The 21,003-nt window shown below is 46.5% G+C and overlaps 1 protein-coding gene across 2 annotated transcripts in view; it reads right to left on the bottom strand.

Moving 5' to 3' along the window:
• The window catches only part of STXBP1 (syntaxin binding protein 1), a 70,422-nt gene extending 65,528 nt beyond the window's left edge, over positions 1 to 4,894 (bottom strand). The window contains exon 1 of one of the 2 annotated variants that reach the window (XM_089913774.1): positions 4,700 to 4,894. Coding sequence is in view for 1 of the 2 variants with exons in the window: in XM_022578677.2 (XP_022434385.1) it covers positions 4,700 to 4,736 (37 nt within the window). In the remaining variant the exon portion in view is untranslated. The remainder of the gene's footprint in view (positions 1 to 4,699) is intronic. The other variant, XM_022578677.2, reaches the window with a different exon arrangement.
• Between the last annotated feature and the right edge of the window lie 16,109 nt (positions 4,895 to 21,003).

Genomic DNA, 21,003 nt, shown 5'->3' with positions numbered 1-21,003 from the left:
ATCATCCATTAACATAAACTAGATAAAACAATGCCTCGAAAAAAATGAAATTCTCGAGATTGAGACTGAGATATATACACTAATATGTATAAAATGGATAACTAGGGGTGGTGCAGTGGTTGGGAGTCCACCTGCCGATGCAGGGACACAGGTTCGTGCCCTGGTCCGGGAAGATCCGACATGCCGCTGAGCGGCTGGGCCGGTGAGCCATGGCCGCTGGGCCTGCGCGTCCGGAGCCTGTGCTCTGCAACGGGAGAGGCCACGGTAGTGAGAGGCCCGCGTACCGCAAAAAAAAAAATAACTAATAAGAATCTGCATAAAAAAATAAGTGAAATTCTAAAATTTAAAATAAATGAAAATTGATGACTAATAAGAGCCTGCTGTATAAAAAAATAAATAAAATAAAATTCAAAAATTATTTTAAAAAAATGAAATTCTCGGGCTTCCCTGGTGGCGCAGTGGTTCAGAGTCCGCCTGCCGATGCAGGGGACGCGGGTTCGTGCCCCGGTCCGGGAAGATCCCACATGCTGCGGAGCGGCTAGGCCCGTGGGCCATGGCCGCTGAGCCTGCGCGTCCGGAGCCTGTGCTCCGCAACGGGAGAGGCCACAACAGTGAGAGGCCCACGTACCGCAAATAAATAAATAAATAAATAAAAAATAAATGAAATTCTCCTTTCTCTTACAATCTCTTTGCAAAGTCGACAGCAGAAAAAAAAGAAAAGAAAAGAAAAAAAACTACATTTTATAGAAAGAAAATAAAGAAAAAATAAGTGAAGAAATGAGTAGAACTGGAAACAGAAGCTGGGTCAGGTTACAAATCATCCATTTTCCAGCTCATTTGCACCTCGTTCAAGAAGTTTACCGAAGACTCCACTTTCTCCCCCAAAATCCTGGCCCCCCCAGGAAAGAAGTATTCTATCTCTTCTTGAAATCCTCTAACATTTGTACTGAACCTCTTTGTTGATCTTTTCATAATGATAATATTGACTGAATTTACTGTGTGTCAAGAACTGTATCAGACGCTATATCTGCATTACCTCATTTAATACTCATAGAACCACATAAGGTAGGTGCTATTATTACCCATTTTATAGATAAAGAAATTGAAGCACAAAAGGGTTCCATTATTTACCAAAGTCACACAGCTAATAGTGGTAGATCAGAATTTTATCCCAGCTAGTTCAAATCCAGAGCCCATTCTCTGAATCGCTATACATAAAGATTAAGTCATTCATCCAACATTTAAGCACTAACTCTCACACTAAAGACAGACTTAACAGAAAAACAAATATCGTATCTTAACGCACATATGTGGAATCTAGGAATCTAGGAAAATGGTGCAGATGAACCTGTTTGCAAGGCAGAAATAGAGACACAGATGTAGAGAAGAAACATATGGACACCAAGGGGGGAAAGGCGGGGGTGGGATGAATTGGGAGATTGAGATTGACATATATATAGTAATATGTATAAAATAGATAACTAATGAGAACCTGCTGTATACCACAGGGAACTCTACTCAATGCTCTGTGGTGACCTAAATGGGAAGAAAAAAGAGGGGATATGTATGCATATAGCTGATTCACTCCGCTGTACAGCAGAAACTAACACAACATTGTTAAGCAACTATACCCCAATTTTAAAAAGAAGAAAAAGAAAAAAAAGGAGTATACATATTAAAAAAAAAAAAAAACCAGACAGACTTAAGAATAAGATGAGGTCCTACTCTCCCATGAAAGAGCTTCTGGTCTAGTTGGAGACCAACACAAAGAAGTGCAATACACTGGTTATACCTTACGTATGTCAGGGGAGTGACAGGGAGGGCATCTCAGGATTGTCTGTGTCTGTCATAACAGTGTGACACTGTCCCACATTTTAGTGTCCCTGTATTCCCCCATAATTCCTACCAGGCTCTGAACAAACCTTTGTTGAATGAACAGCTAACACCCATCTCCTCTACTTTTGTTGTGTCTGTACCTACTGCCACTCTAAAACTCAACTTAGAAAGATGTGACAGGAAGCCAAAAACTACATTTACCTTCCTCTCAATCATATCCTTAAGAACATTGATTCATTCCACGAATATTTATTGACTACCAACTATGACCAGCCACTGTTTTTGGTATGGGATACAGGGATGAACATATCAGATAAAGACCATTCTCTCCCGGAAGCAACATTCAAGTGGATGAAACAATCAAACAAGTACCAAAAAACAAAAACAAACAGACAAAAAACCCACCAACCAAAAAAACAAAAAATGAAACAATATCACTTCAGATCACTTTAAGTGCTAGGAAGAAAATTAAATTAGGGAATATGATAAACAGTGACTATGAGGTGTTAATTTAGACCGGGAAGACCAGGCTGTGAAGATGACATTTAAACTGGTGCGTGTTGGTTAAAAAACATCTTTGTTTTACTCCTATTTTTAGAGGAAAAAGGCAAAGCTAGAAACCCCATCCGAAATTAGGAGTCAGAATTAACAGAATTCTTTGTGTCACTTACAAAGAATTGCAAAAATATTTTTTCTAAAATTTATACCTAACTCAATTGTTATAGAAGTAGAATGCTGTTCACACATTCACCAACTTTATGTAAAATTGGTTTGGTTTTATTTTTGTAAACAGTGGCTTTGCTTTATTTCAGAAAATAAATTTTGACCATATTGCACATTAATTTTTTTTTTGACACTTGCTTCTAAAAGTTGGGGGGAGCTACCTGCATGAACAAGGATCACGGCAAAAGGATGCAAAAACGTGATTTCTGTAACACCTGTTTTCGGGATTTTGTTTTAAAAAGCACCTTATTCAAATATAACGTTTAAAAGAATGTAACATAACAATCCACATTTCACAACCCTTTAAAAAGCATACTGGAAGGAAATGGTATACCTAGAACAATGAAGAAAGTTACTTTTTACTAATGCTGCAAGGAAATGGACACCAGGTTTTTTAAAAATTAATTAACACTGATTTTGGCAAGTCATTTAACTGCTCTGAGCCTCCATTTCTTTCCCAAGGGTAAAATGAGGGTGTTGACATTAAAGGATCCCTATGGGTCCTTCCAGCCCTAAACGCTTCGATTGGCCTTTAAAAATAGAAAGTATGTGATTCAGAACCTTTACCACATGGGGAAGGCAGGTGATAATTATCGTGGACACTTTTTTAAAAACTTGCTCATTTGGGGGTTCAATTTTTACAACAATTTTCTTCTGGTGTAATAGGTAAGATAAGGTTGTACAATTGGGAATATTTTCTATATACCAACGAAAGGAATAAGGAAGAAGAAACAATTATGATGCCTCAAAAGGACCATTACAGTCAAAAACATTTGACAACCAGAGAGAGAGCGAGCAAGAGGAATTGCTCTAATAAGACAATCATTGGAAAGGAAACTAATTTCCACCATTTTTATTCTATTTCCTTTCTTATCCTCTCCCACAAAGTCCACTTTTAATTCTCTCAATTCCAAAAGAGGTAGCGAAAGTTACAGCAATCCTCTCACATTTTCTGTTAAAGAAACAGCCGAAATATTGAAAAGGCACTATTTGCCCACACAGATCATCAAGCTTATTTAGCACTGGGGACGCCGTTTTCCAAATATCACCACCGTCAGAGCTCACTCCGCTGTAGCCCACACGCTCCACCATCCATTTTTTAAAATCCATTTACGTTGAGCCTTTCATCCAAACCCACGAACAACCATTTCCTCCCTGCAACAGTGGCTGGAACTGCCCGAAACCAAGCATCGGCTGAGTCCTGCGAACAGGAAGACTGCAGACTGCGGTGCTGGGCAGGGCCACTCCTCCCGCGCACACTAAAGCCTTCCTCGTCTCCCGGGTGATTTAAGACAGTTCAGGACCCTGATAAGACCCCGCCCTTGAAGCAAAGACCCAGGATCGGGAGGAGGAGAGAGGCGGCCTCAGCCCAGCAGAGCCAAGCCTTTGGAAAACAGGCTTCTCTCCAGCTGCCAGGAGTGGCCCAGGCTGGGCGAGTGGCGCGTCTGAGCCAGGGCGCGCGGAGCCGCTCCCAGGTGGGTCTCTGCAGCCGGAGACCGCGGCTCCGGCTCCCGGGAGGGAGGAGGAAGGGGGAGGAGGACACAGGCCGGGATCTCGCTCGTCACGACTCACGAAGGAGGGTGGGAAAGAGGGAGGGACTGGAGAACGGGAAAAGGAGTGGAATCAAGGAGCTTAGGGAATAAAGGCGAGGAAAAGGAGAGAGGAAATGAGGGGAAGGTACTGGGAGTGAAGAATGGGGGTGCAGGGGAGGGTAATGGGCTGCAGGGGGTAAAGGCGAGGTGAAGGGGGAGGGATGAGGTGCCAGGGGTGAAGGGGGAGGGATGGAGCGATGGGGGTGGAGGGAGATGGAGGTAAAGAGGGAAGAGAGGGATGGGGCGAAGAGGGGAGGGGTGGGATGAAGGGTAAGGGATGGAGCAAAGGTGGGGGGGCGGAAGGGGAAGGAATGCGGGAAGAGAAGAGCTGGGGAAGAAGGGAAGAGGACCGGGCCGCAGGAGGCCGGGAGGGACTTCCCTCCGAGGAGGGCGGCGCCGGAATAACGGGACCCTCCCAGCCAGGAGCCCCGGGCCAAGCGGGGCGAGAGGCCAGCGCGGAGGCCGGGGCGCTGCAGGCAGGTACGGCGCCCGGCTTTTCCCGGGCAGCCGTAGCCGCCGCCTGCGGGGAGGACCCCGACTCCACTTACTCTCTCCGACCACCGCTTTGAGGCCAATGGGGGCCATCGCGCTGCGCGAGTCTCTGGGCTCCGAGCCTCCTCACGCGACGCCTGCGGACACCGCCGCCTCCCCGGGTCGGCGCGCTCTGCTAGCTGCAGCCCGCCGCCCTGCAGCCGCGCTCGGGATCGACTGACGCGCGGACTCGGCGCGGGGGCGCGGCGCGAGCCAGAGCGAGGCTGCCGACCCGCCGGCGCGCGCGGGGGGGCGGGGCCTGACGGGGGCGGAGTCTCGCGCCAGCCGTTAGCGTCACCCGCTCGCCTCCGCCAATCGCACTGCGGCCCGGAGGCTCGGCCCCGCCCGCCGAGATGCGGCTGGAAGCGAGGAGGTCCCTGGCTGGTGGGAGAGCCACGCCCTTCCCCTCATCTCACGCGCCGCGCGCGGCCGGGACACCGCGCGCTCCCGGGGCGCCGGGTCCAAGAATCTTCTCCGCAGCCTCCGCACCTGAATCCCTGGCCTCAGGCTACCGACGCATTCCATCTTCCTGAAACTCCGCTGTGGTCTGTCTTACCTCTTTCTGGGAACCTTACATCCACCCCTCACCCCCCCCACACCCCCGCCCACAAAAGGAACTCAGAAGCTAGATCTTATTACTAGTACCCACTCCCCAAAACGTAAGGTTTATCGACACTATCTCTCTTTGGGTACCCATATCCATAAATCCACCATTCACTGAGCTCTTACATGCATCATCTCATTAAATCCTCGCAATAATTGGACATTATTTTTAATCTCCATTTTCAGATGAAAAAAAACATAGGCTCAGAAACTGAGTACTAGACTTGCTCTCAGGTTGTGTTTCATTCATTAGCAAATATTTATTGTTCTCTCACTACTATATGTAAGCCGCTGTTCTAGACATTGGAGCTCCTGCCATGTACAAGGCAGACACCGATCCTAGTCTTTGGGCAACAAAAGTCTAGAAATATTTAGGTCCCAAATCGAATAGGAATTTGCTGTGGGATGACTCTGGTCAGTATCTCCTTCCTGGAGTCCACATTTACCAAAGTGGTCCCAGGTCAGTTTTTGCTCGACTTAGTTGACAGGGGAGATTGCTTTTGAAATATGGGACAGGGCTCCCCTCTGGCTTCAAAGAAAAATGAGTTGAGCCAATTTAAAGTCAAAAAGGACAAGAGAACTGGTAGTCATAAAATCAATGAATACTCATTAAATTTTTGGAACAGCTCTGTGAGCTAGCTCCTTTATATTATTAAGAAATATAATATTTTACAGATGAGGAAACAGACTCAGAGAAGATAAGTGCCTTGCTAGTAAGTGATAAAGATCTAATTTTAGAATCTGAATTCTGAACCATTATTTTATACTGAGCAACAACTAAAGAAGTTGAGGCCTAAAGGAGGACTTTCCTAAGGTCACACAGTGAACACTGGCCGAGCCAGGATGAGGGGCCACATGTCCTAGTTCAGCCACCAGCCCCAGGGCATGAAGATTTGACCATCTTCTCATCCTCAGTTCAGTCTACCCTATCAGAACCTTCATATGGCTTCCCAGAGAGGGAAAGTGTTCACCTGTCATCTCTTCGTGTCTGGGCTCTGTCTTTTACCCAAGGAAGGTACTGATAGCCTTGGGTTGCATTTGGAAAAGGAGGAGGTAGTTTGTAAATGTGAGGGGAACTAGGATGCACTTGTGATGCCACATGCTCCCTCCGAGACCTCCTCAAAGGCCACAGAAAATAAAACATAGCAGCTGCTTATTTTCTGTGGAAGGATAAAAAAAGAAATTCTTTCCTGCGGATGTGTACCTGAGATGTTTAATAGGGATGACAAAAATCAGAACAGATGTTGTTTTAAATAGGATGGTTGAAAAAGTGAGTAGGGTGACAGACTGTGAACTCACTCAGGAACCCCTGACTCAGGAGTGTCGGATTGGAATCTCTCTGGATGTAGAATGCAAGACCTGTTCCAAGACCTCTTGACATCTCTGAGCCTTGATTTCTCCATCTGTGAAACAGGGACAATAAAACTTCCAGGCTTCTCTAGAAGGGTGCCTCTGAGGACCCAGGGTGATGACCTGCACAATAGGACAAAATCCTCGCTCAGTCATCACACAGCACTATCCTTTGCACTGTATTCTTTATATGCAGTACGTTTGATACCCGCCAGGCACCACACAAAGGGCTCTCTTGAATTTTCATCGAATTCTCACTACGGCCCCACAAGGTCGGAGCTATTTTTTTTTAATAAATTTATTTATTTATTTATTATTTATTTATTTTTGGCTGCATTGGGTCTTTGTTTCTGCGCGCGGCTTTCTCTAGTTGCAGCGAGCGGGGGCTACTCTACATTGTGGTTGCGTGGGCTTCTCATTGCGGTGACCTCTCTTATTGCGGAGCTCAGGCTCTGAGCGCGCAGCCTTCAGTAGTTGTGGCTCGTGGACTCTAGAGCGCAGGTTCAGTAGTTGTGGCACAGGGGTTTAGTTGCTCCGCAGCATGTGGGATCTTCCCAGACCAGGGCTCGAACCGGTGTCCCCTGCATTGGCAGGTGGATTCTTAACCACTGTGCCACCAGGGAAGCCCCCCGGTGCTATTATTATTACATTTCCAGGGGCACAGGGAGGTCAAGTCACTTGCCCAAGGTCACACGGCTCTAAGAGCAGACCTGGGACTTGCGCTCCGACTTCCTGATGCCCAGAGGAGAACGTCCAGCGCCCAGGTGCAGCCGCAGTGCCCTGACCTAAGGACAGGTTTAGATGTGTGGACCTCTTGCTGGGAGCGTATCAGCAACGGGAACCGAACCTCTTGGGAGTCGGGGCTCAGGCGGGTCCACTAACCCTTGCCCCTGTCCAGCCTGAGGGGTTCGGGTAGGGGGGCTGTGGCCCCTGGATGCGCTGGTTTGGTCCGCGGCCCCGCCCGCCCGCTGGGCAGGTGCACTTGTAGCTGCGCATGCGCGGCCTGCAGCCTCTGCAGAACCCGGGTGCCGGCCAGCCTCTGGGGGTGGGAAGAATCCTGTGATTTACGCTTACGTCACGTGACGGCGGGGAGCTTGCTTGCGGCTTGGCCGCTGCGCCAGGAGCTCGGCAGGTGGGAGACGGATGCAGAACAGAGAGGGGAGAAGCTAGGGGGTCAGGGAATAGAGACAGGGAGCCGCATGGAGGGACCGAGAACGGGGGTGGGGGGCGTGCGGGGAGAGAGAGACAAACAACCCAGAGTAGGCAACTGGGCGGAGCAGGGAGAGGCGGAAGAAACCGAGTACCGACCGTGGGCTCCACCAGCCCTGATAGCGCGGACCAACTGACTTGGGCCCCCCACGTACAGGGGCCTGTTGGAGAGCCCTGGGTGCGGAGTCTGGGCCTCTTCTCCGACAGTCTCGGGCTTGCACCTGCCTCCCTTCTGCTTTTAAGCTGCATCATTAGCGGCATTTTCCCGTGCTCACCCCCACCCCCTCCTCCTGGTCTCTGGGCTTTTAGATTCTGCTGCATTCTTTTAGAAGAAGTTTCTAAAGAATTCAAGATAATGTTAATAAGGTTCTTTACCTAGGACCGGGAACCTATTAAGGACCCAATAAATGTTAGCTATTAATATCATTAAAAATGGCATAACTAGTCTGAATACATCAGTGCTGAATACAGTTACAGAGCGTTCAGTCGGTTTCCTGTTTTTTTGCTGCTGTAGTTCACAGGCAGAGAATGAAAATGTAATTGTCTCCAGCGCAGCCACCCACTACCCCCCACACCTACAAAGAGCGGCAGGGCCTGGAGTGCTTCAGGTTGGTACATCCTTGCCGGAAAGAGTGAGTTAACAGTTTTTTGTGTTTGAGGTCGGAATACAATATGAAAAAGGCTTTGTTTTCAAAAGCGTAGGCTAGGTTCTCAAACTCAAAGGAGTGTAGGGGCCAGGCAGATGTAACACTACAGATGTGGCCAACGGCAAAGCTCGTGCCTTGCAGGGAGTCGGGGCGGGGGGCAGTCCTTACTCAGCTCCAACCACTGGTTTACATGCAACGACCAAGGATCTTGATTGTAAACATTTCGACATCCCCCAGTAAGTCGAAGTGTTGCAATGGATTAAAAAAAAATGTAGGGCTTCCCTGGTGGTGCAGTGATTGGGAGCCCGCCTGCTGGTGCAGAGGACACGGGTTTGAGCCCTGGGCCGCGAGGATCCCACGGGCCGCAGAGCAGCTGGGCCCGTGCACCGCAGCTGCTGAGCCTGTGCTCTAGAGCCCGCAAGCCACAACTACTGAGCCCATGTGCCACAACTATTGAGGCCCGCACTCGTGGAGCCTGTGTTCCACAACAAGAAAGGCCACCCTAACGAGATGCCTGTGCACCGTAGGGAGAGGCGGTCCCTGCTTGCTGCAGCTAAAAAGAGAGCCCACATGCAGCAGTGGGAACCCAACGCAGCCAAAAATAAATAAATAAGTTTATAAAAAAAAAATTTAATAACACCACACTGGCTAAACAAAACACATCTGAGGGCCACGTCCAGTCCCCAGGTTACCTGCATGTAAACTCTGGGGGATTAATACCTCTTCTGGAAGGGGGAGGTTGGATTCCCCCAAGGCGCAGGTTCTGAGGAGCACTGACGTCTCTCCCATGCACATGGAGTCCTGGAGCGCTCAGGGCTTTGGACAGGGGTGGTGGTGTGAATGCCTGGGCACCAAGCGCTAGGACCTTCCCCTGTGGCCCTGAGAGCCAGGAATGAGTCCGTCTGCTTAGCCTGGCTCTGGGGCAGCAGATTAGGGCCAAGCACTTTTGAATGGACTGGTGAGCCCTGTGGTGGCAGCCTCTGAGGATAGCTGTTGTGGACAGCTCAGTTTTGCCTGGACTGTCAATGTCCCATAGTCCTGATCCAGCCCAGGAACAAGGAGAGAGCCACACAAAAACACCATCCAAGTGAAGTTTAGCAACCTCAGACAGTGGGGGCTTCAAGAGAGTTTTTGTTTGTTTGTTTGTTTGTTTTTTCGGTACGCGGGCCTCTCACTGTTGTGGCCTCTCCCATTGCGGAGCACAGGCTCCGGACGCGCAGGCTCAGCGGCCATGGCTCACGGGCCCAGCCGCTCCGCGGCATGTGGGATCTTCCCGGACCGGGACATGAAGCCGTGTCCCCTGCATCAGCAGGCGGACTCTCAACCACTGCGCCACCAGGGAAGCCCAAGTGAGTTTTATTGAATTTAGAGAATAAAGAAATATGACATTGTTTACACCTTGGGTATCAGAGAACAATTCTTGCCTTTTATGTGTTAAATCGCCATGGGATCCCAGGGGAAGAAGTTTTCATTACAACTGGAGAAATAATTTGGTTTAGATGTGGTTTGTTTTTGGCCAGTGGGGCCAGAAAGCTTCATGGAAGAGGTGGCATTTGAGCTGAGCCTGGAGGCTGAGAAGAGAGAGAAGATCAAATCCAACCAAAGAAAAGAGCATAGGCCCACGGTTCCCAAACTGTGTGTGAGGCACCCTGGGGTGCCACAGCAAATAGAAACACAGTGGAGTATTTTAAATTTTGGAGAGAAACACAATGATGCTTATCATCTGTTGGACACTGTGGAACCTACTAGCTGGAAGTAGTTCACAGTTTCAACATTAGACTCTGCTACATTTCTTCCTAATGACGTACATGTCTTTGAAGCTGAGTTTTCAGCAATTGATGTGGTAGAAGAAAATAACTCATGAAAATCAATGTGGAACAGGAGACTGAGGATGTTAATGTCTGATGTGGTGGATTCTAAGGTCTGAGAAGGTGCACATATCTTATTAGTAAGGAGTGGTGGTTATTTTCAATTTATGGGTACTGTTTTTTCAAATGGCTACTAAGTTGTTAGGATATAACAGAAGTTGTTTGGTCCTGACTACTTCATAAACAGAGCTATTAGGTATTTCTTTGGGTCTGGGATGCTATGAAAACATACTGAGACACAAAGGCTGCCATGTTTGGAAACCTCTGGCATAGGCAAAGTGTGAATTCATTAATTCAGCAATATTTATTAAGCACCTACTGTGTGCCAGGCACAGTCCTAGGCATTGCAGATACAGCAATGAACAAAAGAGAAAACTCTCTGTAGATATGAAACTGACATTCTAGAGGGGGAAACACCATAAATACGTAAATAGTAAATTATATAGTATGTTAAAAAGGTGATAAATGCTATGATGATAAAAATAGAGTAGGGTGATCAGGATTACCTGATCAGACTAAGAACCATGGAAGGGATTAGAAAGATAAGTAAGGTGATTGCATGCAGGATTAGGCTTGGGTAGGGGTTGGAGAGAGATAGTTTGCATTTTAAAGGGGATAGGCAGGTTAGACTTCATTGAGAAAACGTTGGATATGAGTTCAAAGTCAGGAGTCAGATCTGGGCATCCCTGTCAGCACATACAATGTGAAGACTCCAGGAAGAGTGACTCACATGACCCAGGGGGTTAGGGATTGGTCATGTAAAGGACACTGGGAAGAACTCCAGTTTAAGGCTGAGTGAAGGGAGCAGAGACCAGAAGGAGGCAGAAAGGAAATGGCCAGAGAGGTACAGTGTGAGCCAGGAGTGCAGAAAGACGGCATAGCTAACAACACCTCATGCCCCAGGGCTCTGACTAAAAATAAAAAACATCGGTGGGTCTGGTCGTTGAGAGGTCACTGGTGACCTGGGCAAAAGTCAGAGTGCAGACAGGGAAGGACTGACTGAGAGGAGAGGGGGGCTAACCTCCAAACTTCTCCAAAAAGTATGGATTTATCTTTCTGCAAGAAAGACAACAAAGAGGAAGAGAAAGGCTGGATGACCCACAGGGGATCAGAATCAAGCGAACTTTTTTGAATAGGGGGAAATCTCTCTCTCTCATTTTTAAATGAAACTTTAAAAAAACACAGAAAAGTAATAAAGCAAATTCCCGTATGCTCCTTCCCCAAGAGTAAAGAACAGTAAAGAACAGGATTTTGTTTTAGAAAAATAGATCTGACTATATCAGGCGGATTCTTTTTCCTCCTGAAACCCCACTAAAATACTAGCAGGGGAATTCTTAAAAAGTTTAAATCCACGAGGACACAAAGAACAGGAAGAGAGGCAACGGGAGATGAGAGATAGTGACAAAACTTTGGAAGATGAACGGCACATGGTTGAGGGTTGAGGAGTGAACAGAGAAAAGGAAGTGGAAATATGAACCTCCAGAAGGAGACTAGCCACTCAACCACGGAACCTTGGAAAAGTTCAGGAATCATTGGTACCAGGTACTTCCAGAGGTGGGAGTGAAAGGATGGGCTGAAAACAAAAGACTGGTAAAGAAAAGGATGAGTCAGACACCAGATCCCCTCCACCACCCTGCCTAGTCAGATGACAACCCCTCCCCAGCAGAATGGTAAACAATGATGATGGTGACGATGATGGTGACATGGTGATGGAAGCAAGCATATATGGGGCATACTGTGTGTCAAGCACTCTTCCAAGCTCTTCACTTATATCAGTTCATTTAACCCTAACAGTCACCTGTGAGGTATTTACTATTATTATCTCCATTTTACACACGAGGAAACTGAGCCATTTGTCCAAGGTCACACAGCCAATAAGTGATAGGGCCAGGATTCAAACCCTGGCATGTGGGAGGTAAGGATAGACAGTAGAAACCAGTGAGTACTCCTGTGGTTTGGACTTCATTTGTGTCTCCATGAGAAGCCATGAGGATGGGGATGGGAGGGGAAGAATATAATTGAGACGAATAAAAGTAGCACCACCCCCTCGGCACCCTGATGTGCCAAGTGCGTCACACACAGTATCTCTTTTAATCCCCTCCTCAAATCCTATGAAGTACGTATGATGATTTATATCCATCTTATAAGATGAGGAAACTGACACGTAATGCATTCTGGGGCACATAGTCAATTTCTGGGCAAACCAGGATTAAATTAAAACCAGGCATGTCTGAGCCCAAAGCCTGAGCTCTTAACCACAGAGCTCTGTTCATCTCTAGATTTCAGAGCCTTTTTGAGCCAGCCATGAAAGTATACACTATGAGTCCATGCATATGAGGTTTCAGGAACAGTCTAATCTACGACAATAGAAATCAGGATAACAACTATCTCTTGGAGGTGGAGAGTAAAGAGCATTGACTGGGAAGAGAGATGTGGGAGGCCCTGGGTCTCTGGAAATAATCTGTGTCTTGGTCTGGGTGGTAGTAACATGGGTGCATATTTATGTAAAAACCCACCGAGCTGCTCACTTAATTATGTCGTTTATTGGATGTTACACTTCATGTTTTTAAAAAAGGCTTCCTGGAAGACATGGCATTTGAAGTGAAACTGGAAAGCAGGACTTCCCTGGTGGCATAGTGGTTAAGAATCCGCCTGCCAACGCAGGGGACACGGGTTCGAGCCCTGGTCCAGGAAGATCCCACATGCCGCAGAGCAACTAAGCCCGTGCGCCACAGCTACTGAGCCTGTGCTCTAGAGCCCGCAAGCCACAACTACTGAGCCCACGTGCTACAACTACTGAAGCCTGTGCGCCTAGAGCCCGTGCTCCACAACAAGAGAAGCCACCGCAATGAGAAGCCCGCGCACTGCAACGAAGAGTAGCTCCCGCTCGCCACAACTAGAGAAAGCCTGCTCGCAGCAACGAAGACCCAATGCAGCCAAAAATAAATAAATAAATTTATAAAAATTAAAAGAAAACCCAGAAAACTGGAAAGCAGTTTAGACGATTATTATAATCATATATAAAATGCTTACCATATATCAGGCATGCCACTTATTGAGTGCTTATGATATGTTAGACACTGTGCTAAGTGCTATACATATTATTTTATTTAATCTTTACAGTGGTCCTGAAGAGGTAAATATCCTGCCCATTTTACAGATGAGACATCTGAGGTTTCAAGAATGCAGTGACTTGCCTGGATCACACAGGAAGTAGCTTAGCCAGCCCAGGTTTGTCTTGTCAACAAAAATTCAATTAACAATCAAAAAGGAAAAAGAGAATTTTGTTCAAGCCAAACTGAGGGTTGTAACCCAAGAGAGAGACTCTCAGAAGCTCTGAGAACCATTCCACCTGTTAAAGTCAAAGGCACAGTCATATACATTTTTAAGACAAAGGATCATACATCAAAATGACATACTGACAGTTTACATAAAGTTCATCAAAGGCGTGTAGTTCAGGTAAGCACAAAGTGAGCAGTAGGTCACCGTGACCCCTTGCAGAGTTGGTAAAGAATGCCAGTCTTCTAAGAAGTTACATTGCTGGCATCAGAAGAGAAGAAAAAAAAAATGATCTCCACAGTCAAGTAGGCACTCCCATCTTTGAGGAGGTCTGGTTAATGCAAAATGCAGATGCACACTGCACACTGCAGGGGAGGGAGGAGGCCCAAACTGACAGAGAGAGAATTTTAAGTTAAAATTTTCTTGTCCTGCCTTAAAATGTAAATTTTATTTAATCAGCCTGACCCCCAAGTCTAAGCTCTTGGGACCACCTGCTCCCACCTCTCCGGCTCCATGGAGGTGGTGGGACTTGGGTTACAGAGGATGAAGGAGGAGAAACCAGAGATGGCTCTGAGCAGAGGTGGAGGGTACGTGGCTCCTTGCAAAGCTCTGTAATTAATTTTGTTTTTGTAATTTTGTTTTATTATTCTTTTTTTTTTTTTTTTTGACTGCGCTGCACTGCATACAGGATCCTAGTTCCCGGACCAGGGACAGAACCGCACCCCCTGCAGTAGAAGCATGGAGTCTTAACTACTGGGCCGCCAGGGAAGTCCCTGTTTTACTATTCTTAAAGAGAGCCCCCCATATGGTCAAAGCTTCAGGCGCTGGCTCAGAGGGTGTCTGGGAGAACAGTTGCCCCATCATTAGATTGCAGAGTGTCACTTAGCAATACCTTAACCCCCATCCCAGCTCCTGACAAGGTTCCCTGAGGTCCTCCTCATCAGATGCACCCCTCTAGCACCAGCGTCTTGTAAAGCAGACCCTGAAAAGCTCTCAATAGCCTGAGAAAAGCAGGGATGCCCGCCCCTCCCAATTCAAACTGAACACAGGCTGTCTTTCTGGCCCCTCCAGCTTCTTGCCTCCTCTCCGTGCCCCTCCTCCTTCCCTCTCCTTTTGTCTACTGTCTTCCCACCTCGCTTCTCCTCACTCGCCCCTCTCCCTCACAGCAGCTGCCTTCCCACCTTATTCCACAGAGAGTCCGGGCCAAGAGGCTTCCCCGCCCTGGTACAGACTGAGCAGGACACTGAGCCTTGGGGGAACCAGGAGTCCAGCACTCAGGGTCCTGCCTTGTTGGGTCCCCAGCCAGTCACTTCTTCCCTTTGAACATCAGTTTCCCCACTTCCCATTTATGCATAACCTGGGTCCCGGGCTCCTTGCCCTGAATCACACCGGCTGTCTCTCCCTCTCTCTGAGTCAGGAAGCAGGTAGACAAGGGGGTCCACCTTGGGGACCTGACTCCCTTCTCTCTACCTGCCCACCCTGGGGGTATCTCAGGTGCGGTCACTGGGTCAGCAGGGGAGGCAGGCTTTGGTCCTGGGTCTGATTGTCCAGAGGCTCAAGGTTCACTGCCCAGACTTTTAGGGCATCCCCATGTGGGGTCCCTTAGTGGGGTCCTCTTACCCCCCAAATCTTTCCCTCCCTCCCTTCCAAGCTGTGACCCTCCCCCAGCTGTTGATAAGGCCCTCCTTAAATGCATCACAGCCGTGCCCTGCTTTGAGCAGATGTTTCATATACGAAACAAAAATAGCAGTTATTTTGTTGAATGGATCCCCAACAATCTGAAGCCATCTGTTTGGGGCAACCCACCCTGGGGCCTAAAAATGCCTGCTGCCTTCCTTGGAAGAGTACAACCAGCCCAAGAGCAGTCTGAGCACATTTATAAGCAGCTCTCTGCCCTGTTTTGTTGAAAGGCTGCAAACACCCCCTGTGCCCCTAGTCCTCTGGCTGATGGGGCCTCATGGAGGAGGAGAGGAAGCAGAACTTTGCATTCTGCATCCTGGGTTACAGCTTGCTTTTTCTTCCTTGACATTTCCTTTGATGCTTTAAAAAAAAAAACACCAAAAAAAGCACCACCAAAAAGCCTCCTTTACTCTGAAGATGAAATCTCCTGCCGTGGGCACTCTTTCTCTAAAATCCACTTCTCACCACCCCACCACCCCTATTGCTGACCCAACTTTTGAACCTCGTCCTTCTAAAAGAGTGCCCGTCTCCTTCTTTGAAAAGCAAGTTCAAATCCTCTGCCATTGCTATGCCCTCCGTCATTCATAATTCCTGCATTTTCCCCTCTGACTGCTGCAGGGAAATCCTGGAATGATGTAATTGGACTCCAGTGGGGTTGGGTTTTGTGTATTTTTTTTTCTTCACTTTTCATCACCCAGGTAATACAGTACACTTTTATCGTTAAAAGTATCTCAGGACTTCCCTGGTGGCGCAGTGGTTAAGAATCCACCTGTCAATGCAGGGAACACAGGTTCGAGCCCTGGTCCGGGAAGATCCCACATGCCATGGAGCAACTAAGCCCGTGTGCCACAACTACTGAGCCTGCACTCTAGAGCCCGTGAGTCACAACTACTGAGCCTGAGTGCCACAACTACTGAAGCCCGCACACCTAGAGCCCATGCTCTGCAACAAGAGAAGCCACCGCAATGAGAAGCCTGTGTGCAACGAAGAGTAGCCCCCGCTCGCCGCAACTAGAGAAAAACCCGCAGGCAGCAATGAAGACCCAACGCAGCCAAAAATAAATTAATTAAATAAATAAATTTTTAAAAAAAGAATCCTTAAAAAAAAAAAGTATCTCAGTAAGGAAATGAATTCTTCATACCAAAACCACCTGGGACACAGTTAAAGTTGTGCTCAGAGAAAAATTGATAGCCTCAGGGTTTCCCTGGTGGTCCAGTGGCTAAGAATCCACCATCCAATGCAGGGGATGTGGGTTCGATCCCTGGTCGGAGAACTAAGACCCCACATGCCATGGGGCAACTAAGCCCACGTGCTGCAACTACTGAGCCCATGAGCTCTGGAGCCCGCGCACCACAACTACAGAGCCCACACACTCTGGAGTGCACCACAGCTAGAGAGAAGCTTGCGTGCCGCAATGAAAGATCTCATGTGCTGCAACTAAGACCTGATGCAGCCAAAAATAAATAATTAATTAACTAATTTTAAAAAAGAAAGAAAATTGATAGCCTTAAATACTCTTATTATTTATATTGGGTTGGCCAAAAAGTTCATTTGGGTTTTCCCATAAGATGTTATGGAAAAGCCCCAACGAACTTTTTGGCCAACCCAAATAAAAGCCCCAAAGCAACTGAACCAAATATTCAACCTAAGAAATTAGAAAAATAGCAACAAAATAAAAGAAGAGGGGAGAATGAGATGAAAGCTGACAGAAATGTTATAGGAAAAAATATGAAAAAGATAAATAAAATTTGTTTGAAAAGACAAAGAAAATGAGAAAAATCTTAACTAAAGGCAAGTCAAAGCAAAGAGAGAAAGCAAAAATATGCAACTTTATCCAAAGATGACATACAGGGAATTCCCTGGTGGTCCAGTGGCTGTCTCCACGCTCCCAATGCAGGGGGCCGGGGTTCGATCCCTGGTCAGGGAACTAGATCCCACATACCACAACTAAGAGTTTGCACGCCATAACTAGAGATTCCACATGCTGCAACTAAAAGATCCTGCACGTGGCAACAAAGATCCCACATGCCGCAACTAAGACCCAAGTGCAGCCAAATAAATAAATAAATAAATATTTTGAAAAATTTACAAAAAAAAAAAAGGGAAGATCTACAGATGGCCAAGAGGCACGTGGAGAGATGCTCAACATAACTAATTATTAGAGAAATGCAAATGAAAACTACAATGAGGTATTACCTCACACCCGTCAGAATGGCCATCAGCAAAAAATCTGCAAACAATAAATGCTGGAGAGAGTGTGGAGAAAAGGGAACCCTCTTGCACTGTTGGTGGGAATGTAAATTGATACAGCCACTATGGAGAACAGTATGGAGGTTCCTTAAAAAAACAAAAATAGAATTACCATATGACCCAGCAATCCCACTACTGGGCATATACCCTGAGAAAACCATAATTCAAAAAGACACATGCACCCCAGTGTTCATTGCAGCACTATTTTCAATAGCCAGGTCATGGAAGCAACCTAAATGTCCATCGACAGATGAATGGATAAAGAAGATGTGGTACATATATACAATGGAATACTACTCAGCCATAAAAAGGAACAAAACTGGGTCATTTTTAGAGAGGTGGATGGACCTAGAGACTGTCATACAGAGTGAAGTAAGTCAGAAAGAGAAAAACAAATATATATTAATGCATGCGTGTGGAATCTAGAAAAATGGTACAGATGAACCTGTTTGCAAGGCAGAAATAGAGACACAGACATAGAGAACAAATGTATGGACACCAAGGGGGGAAAGGAGGGGTGGAATGAACTGGGAGATTGGGATTGACATATATACCCTACTATGTTTAAAGTAGGTAACTAATGAGAACTTGCTGTGTAGCACAGGGAACTCTACTCAATGCTCTGTGGTGACCTAAATGGGAAGGAAATCCAAAAATGAGGGGAGGTATATATATATATGTGTATACACACACACACACACACACACACACACAAATATAGCTGATTCACTTCGCTGTACAGCAGAAACTAACACAACATTGTAAAGCAACTATACCCCAATTTAAAAAATATGTAACTTTAGGAATGAGAAAGGCAGGATAAACACAAATATGGATGTCATTAAAGTAATGATTTAAAATATTGTGGTAATAAGTTGAAATAACCAAAGGAAATATGATTTTTCAGCAAAATATAAACTATCAAAATTGAGCTAGGAAGTAGAAAATTTTAACAGACTAAGAACCATGGAAGAGATTAGAAAGATAAGTAAGGTGATTGCATTCTGATGGAGAAATGTTTCATATATTGAGGTATGGGGACGTCATTTTGGCTTATGCATGCTTCACCCTGAACTTCGTGTGAAGTAAAACAGCTTGACTCAAGGCCTGTCAAACACACACAGTACATCTACTTTCATCGTTAAGGTAAAGAATATCTGTGTGGAAAATGAGAATATGGCATTCATGCTGACACTCACTTGGAGATAAGTTTCCCTTCCCAGACACCAGGGTCCTGCTGTCTCGCTGTGTACACTAAATCTACCTCTATTCAAACCTTGAAGGAATGTAGTCCGTTCAAGGTGATGTATGTTTTTTGTTTTGTAAGGCAGAAAACTATGCTGGAACCATGCTTCAACGGAGCAGTCCTCAGAGCTACTGAGAGGCTCCTCCCGGGCTTTCATCCTCAGCTTGGCACGAATCAAACTCTTTCCTGTTCTTTATTATGGATTGATTATTGATGATTTCTGTCGACATTGCTTGGCGTAGGCTGCAGGATATCAGAGAAACCCACCAGTGGTCACATGGGGTCTACTTTGGACCAGCTCTCAGTACCAAGCACAAGCCCCTTGAGCTCCAGGCTTCACAGCACCCTTCAGGTGCTTGGGTGAGTTCTTCCTGGTATCTGACCTCATTCTGGACAGTTCTGAGTTGTTTTTAATTGAAGTAAAATTGATTTACAATATTGTGTTAATTTCAGGCGTACAGCAAAGTGATTCGTTTACACATATATATGTATATATCTATATTCTTTTTTTTTTTTTTTTTTTTTGCGGTACGCAGTCCTCTCACTGTTGTGGCTTCTCCCGTTGCGGAGCACAGGCTCTGGACGCGCAGGCTCAGCAGCCATGGCTCACGGGCCCAGCCGCTCCGCGGCATGTGGGATCTTCCTGGACCGGGACATGAGCCCGTGTCCCCTGCATCGGCAGGTGGACTCTCAACCACTGCATCACCAGGGAAGCCCTATATTCTTTTTTAAAAAATTATTTTCCATTTTAGTTTATTACAAGATATTGAATATAGATTCCTGTGCTATACAGTAGATCCTTGTTGTTTATCTATTTTATATATGTTACTGTGCATCTGTTAATCCCATCAGACAGTCCTGAGTTTTATCTGAGCTGTTAAAATTTTAAGACTTGGAGTCTTAAGGGAGTACCAATACAATTCCTGGGTGGAAGGGACCTAGGAGGAATTTCCTAGGCAGGGACCTGGGGGGGATTTCCTACACAGGGAAATCCTAGAAGGAACTTTGGAGTGAACTGGGTTGGATGGCCTTATTTAATTTGGCTTAAATTGGAAAGATTGTGTACATATGGTCTGAACAAACTATTTGACAACAAAACAAGAAATTGAACCTATTTGTCTCTGAAGAAAAGGGATATTTGCTCCTAGTGGGCACAAGGTGTCCTCAGGCAACTAAGAACCTAGTGGAAGTATCTGAGGATTAATCCTGGTGATGAGTAGTGGTCCCACAGGGAAACCCATCATAACACTTTAAGTTATTTACGGCTCTCCCAGGGACACACACACAAACTAGTCCTTCAGTGCTCAGAGCCCCCGCTCTGGATTTAGACTGCCAGCTAGAGAAACTGGGATGCAGAAGAGCAGAACCAACACAAGGGTGACACCTTGAGGAGCTAAGCTCATAAGCAGCACACTTCTGACCTTAGAAATTGTTCAGACTTTATAAAAAGACAAAACTGAAAGAAAATGGGAAATCGTGCTTCTAAAGCTGAGCGGCTCCCGGACGGGCAGCCACCCACTGGAACTCCGACTGGCTTCATGTACAATACCTATGGAGCCCATACATGCAAGTACTTGGTAAAATAGGAAGATCTAACAAAAGATAGCTTACCCCTTTAGTGGTCAAAATGGGGGAACGCTCGGGCTTCCCTGGTGGCGCAGTGGCTGAGAGTCCACCTGCCGATGCAGGGGACGCGGGTTCGTGCCCCGGTCCGGGAAGATCCCACATACCGCGGAGAGGCTGGGCCCGTGAGCCGTGGCCGCTGGGCCTGCGCCTCCGGAGCCTGTGCTCCGCAACGGGAGAGACCACAACAGTAAGAGGCCCGTGTACTGCAAAAAAAAAAAAAAAAAAAAAAACTCAATTGGCGTAAAGCTCTTCTATGAGTGCTTCTCAACCTTAGATCTTCACCTCTTGGTAAACATCAGCTGTCTCTTTTGAAATAATAGCAGGATGGCTTATGTGACTGCATGAGGGACTATATGAACCAACCTTACTCAAGGGAGATATATTACCTTGTTGTCAGGGTCTTATTAAGGCACTTAAAGGAAATGAAAAGTTGGTAGGTAATTTCTTTCACAATGAGTTCTCAGGAATCAAAGACCTTAAGGATCATGGATTATAACCTGGAGATTTTTTTTTTTTTTTTTTTTTTGCGGTACGCGGGCCTCTCACTGCTGTGGCCTCTCCCG

The sequence above is a fragment of the Delphinapterus leucas genome, chromosome 6 (assembly GCF_059928025.1).
Source record: "Delphinapterus leucas isolate spDelLeu-1000000601 "Yukka" chromosome 6, BTC_Dleu_Yukka2, whole genome shotgun sequence".
Classification (NCBI taxonomy): domain Eukaryota; kingdom Metazoa; phylum Chordata; class Mammalia; order Artiodactyla; family Monodontidae; genus Delphinapterus; species Delphinapterus leucas.
Note: the sequence above shows the minus strand (reverse complement) of the source record. Positions and strands in the feature narration are given on the sequence as shown.